A 3479-nucleotide genomic window follows, 5' to 3' on the forward strand; every position below is an offset into this window, starting at 1 on the left:
AAAAAATTCACCGCTACGATTGGTTTCAGCAACTATTTACCTTGTGCCGTTAAGAGCGACTTGACAACTAAAATTACTTGGTCGAAGATCGGTCAACCTTCCCTTCCTGTTAACTCAAACGTTTTGCAGAATGGAACACTAGTTCTTCACGAGGTCAAGAAATCCTATGAAGGATCTTACAGCTGCATAGCGACAAATTCATTGGCAACAATAAAGGCATCGGTTAAGTTAGATGCTTCCAATCCTAAATCGTGCTCAGTTCCAAGGCAACATTTCGCTTCAAGCAAAAATTATGTCATTGATCCAGATGGCCCAGGAGGTCTAGCACCATTTACAGTTTATTGCGACATGACTGACAAGAATGGTGTCGGCGTGACAGTTATCAGTCACGACAGTGAAAGCAGAACATACGTCAATGGTTATGGTGGTCGAGGTAGCTATTCACGTGACATTCATTACACAGGAGCAAGTTTCTCTCAGCTGGCGAGTCTCACCAGAGTCTCTTCACATTGTGAACAGTCTATTAAGTACGAGTGTTATCATTCAGTGTTGCTCTACAATAACAATGCATTCGGATGGTGGGTGTCACGTGATTCTGTTAAGATGACGTACTGGGGTGGCGCGTCAGTCAGTGGTAAGTGCGCATGCGGGATGACCAACTCTTGTGCAAACCCCAGTTATGGTTGCAACTGTGATAAAAACGATCCTGTATGGCGTGAAGACAGCGGTCTCCTCACAGATAAGACACGCCTTCCAGTCAAACAACTCAGGTTTGGGGATACCGGCGGAGGCGACCAAGGTTATCATACTCTTGGGAAACTGAAGTGCTACGGCATAGTGTGAACTTGAAAAAGATGACGTAAAAGCCAAAGTTCATGAAACAATTTACTTTAAATCTACATGTCTAATTTCACCCAACCTAATATATCAAATTTATCCAACCTATATCTATCGAAGAGAACCAATGAAAAACATGAATTCAACTAAATCTTTGAGGATCCTATGCTGGAGGTCAAACGAGACAAGTCATTGTCTTTTGAGCGAAAGAGAGAAACTCATGAAACATTGCTAGCGTCTCGTATTTATAATACTATGTGATACACCGTTACATACTGCTGCTGCGGCAGATTTAGTTATTGATAAAATGGTTTGAGGGACACTGCAAATCATTAATCCTCAACTGACAAAATGAAATTACACTAACAGTTGATCAGATTTTAGCTCGGTGGTAAGCAGGTGTTTTCAGAACATACGTCCACAACGTAAGTGTCAAATTTTAATTCAATTTAGTATAAATGCTTTCGGGAAACAGTATTTTCCTTGTCAGGTTCACTAAGTGAACGAAAGTTGTTTTTCAAAATGAAACTCATTTCACCAAGGGAAATTTACCTAGTAAATTCTAAAGATTCCTTTGACTTCGATCGGACTCAGAAGATCTCGATTGTTTCTATGTAAATGTATGATCGTTTTAAATGGAATCGAGTTTAATCATTATAAATTACGCACTGATTATCAGGTAGCGGGTACTTTGAAAATGCGAGTGTGTCGATATTACGATGTTCCAAGCATCACTTAAGCATAGGGACCACGGGCAAATATTACAGGGACAAAAATTACGGGCACATATCTTACAGTCCAGCTAAATCGTAGTGCATTTTCTTGGTTACAGGCGAGACTGTGACTCCTATAACGTCTAACAAAAGTTGTCAACTAATCGACACAAAATAGGCATCACTTTAATGTCCCAGCGTTTACAATGCACTAATCCTCTGTTGTGCGCTCTGCATCATAGAGCGAATTTCAATCGAGTGTCGTAAAACCAAAACCAAACTAATTACTTTGGCCAATCAAAAAGGACGGAGACAATCCGCTAAACCAATCAAAACTTGAAGTAATTACACATAGCCGACACCGAGCTCGGGAAAATGTGCACGCGCGAGCCGCGATTGGTTTTGTTTTCACTTCTGATTGGTTGAAAAAGTGGCGCGAGAACTTTGAACCAATCACTGAGTGAAGTAATCATTAACAAAAGCAATTCGCTAATTACTTTCCACAACCAATTGAAAACCGCTCTAATTATTACTATACTGTATTACTCGCGCCATTGCCGCGCGCGCAGGGATAATTTGGCGGAAAATTCTTCTTATCACTCTTCAATTAAGGCCGTAAATATTAATAGTAATTAAAGTAAGACGAAGAATGGTTTTTTGATTCTAAACGAGTTCCGTAATCAACCGATTTATCTTCAAAACCAGTAAAGTAAGTAAAGTAATAATAGTCTTTATTACCACAAGATAAAAGTACATATCTTTTGTTACATTCTAATCGCCTTTACACTCAATAAAAATCTACCCTAAAAATTAAACTAGTTAAACTACAAATGAATGATATAAAAACTACGTAGAAACTACAGTCGTGTTCCCATGGCTCTTCTCTTCCTCTTCGTACGGAAAAGAAAGATGACAGCAGAGAAAAAAAATCCATCGAAACAAACAAAGTTCGTGCTTTCTCAGATCGAAGCCCATGCCTTAAAACGAAACTTGAATGTTCCATTTTACATACACCTATTTTCATATTTCACGAATTATGACAGAAAGTGCGCTTGTGAAATATTGCGAAATTATCCTTGGTAGCTAAAGATGACGCGATTTTATAAAACTCGTAACATCCTTAGTGTGCTTCCTATAACCTAATGGTAGAATTCGTTTGGATTAAAAAATGGAAGAACCAGGACAAGTTAAAAGAATATTTTATACAGCCATTAATAATTTTGAAACTTTTTATCTGAAGAAGCAAAGTGACCGAGTCTCCAACAACATTAATTGTGAAATATATCTTTACTCTTCAAGCCCATCTCTTCAGTGGTAACTACGTCAGTACTATGATGGTTGCTGTAGATACAAATACGATATTCATATATACACCAACCATAGTGTTATTTTAAGAGGAGTTTAATGAGTTTAAGAGGAGTATAAATGAGTGCCTGACTTTACCAATGATAACCACCCGCATCACCTTTGCAATCAAATAATTAAGAACATTACAGGATAAATCCATCTGAGAGATTTGTAACAGAAATTATAAAGCATCATCCTCAGGTGAGGATTTCTATTTCTCTCATCTGCAATTATTAAGTCAGTTGTAAGCAACGAGTTATATATGCTTGCTGTAATTGTGCAAATATAAGACCAAGGGGATATCATCAAACGTTGCTTTTGTGTCATTTAAGATGCACACCATTCCAGATTAATTATGGCGGCCATACACAAATATTTCATCAATAGCTTACGTATGAGGGTATGCCGTAGTGTCCGACTTGATCTTGGAGCCGGCATTTCGTCGATCATCTGCAAAACCGAGATTGAAACAATGGCCCAGTGTCGGCCAGGCCTTGGCAGAATTTGATGACATCGAGGTTGCAATACCCATGCGCTGTATTTCCACCATCAACCTTGCCTTACAATAACAACCTCCTCTCG

The 3479-nt window shown here is 38.7% G+C and overlaps 1 protein-coding gene across 1 annotated transcript in view; it reads left to right on the plus strand.

Annotated features, from left to right (window-relative positions):
• LOC138023735 (uncharacterized) overlaps window positions 1-3196 on the plus strand; it is a 10834-nt gene extending 7638 nt beyond the window's left edge. The window contains exon 3 of the mRNA XM_068870794.1: window positions 1-3196. This exon is cut by the window's left edge and continues 293 nt beyond it. Within this exon, the coding sequence (XP_068726895.1) occupies window positions 1-843 (843 nt within the window). The 3' untranslated portion in view covers window positions 844-3196.
• Window positions 3197-3479: the final 283 nt, after the last annotated feature.

The sequence above is a fragment of the Montipora capricornis genome, chromosome 11, assembly GCF_036669925.1.
Source record: "Montipora capricornis isolate CH-2021 chromosome 11, ASM3666992v2, whole genome shotgun sequence".
Taxonomy (NCBI): Eukaryota; Metazoa; Cnidaria; class Anthozoa; order Scleractinia; family Acroporidae; genus Montipora; species Montipora capricornis.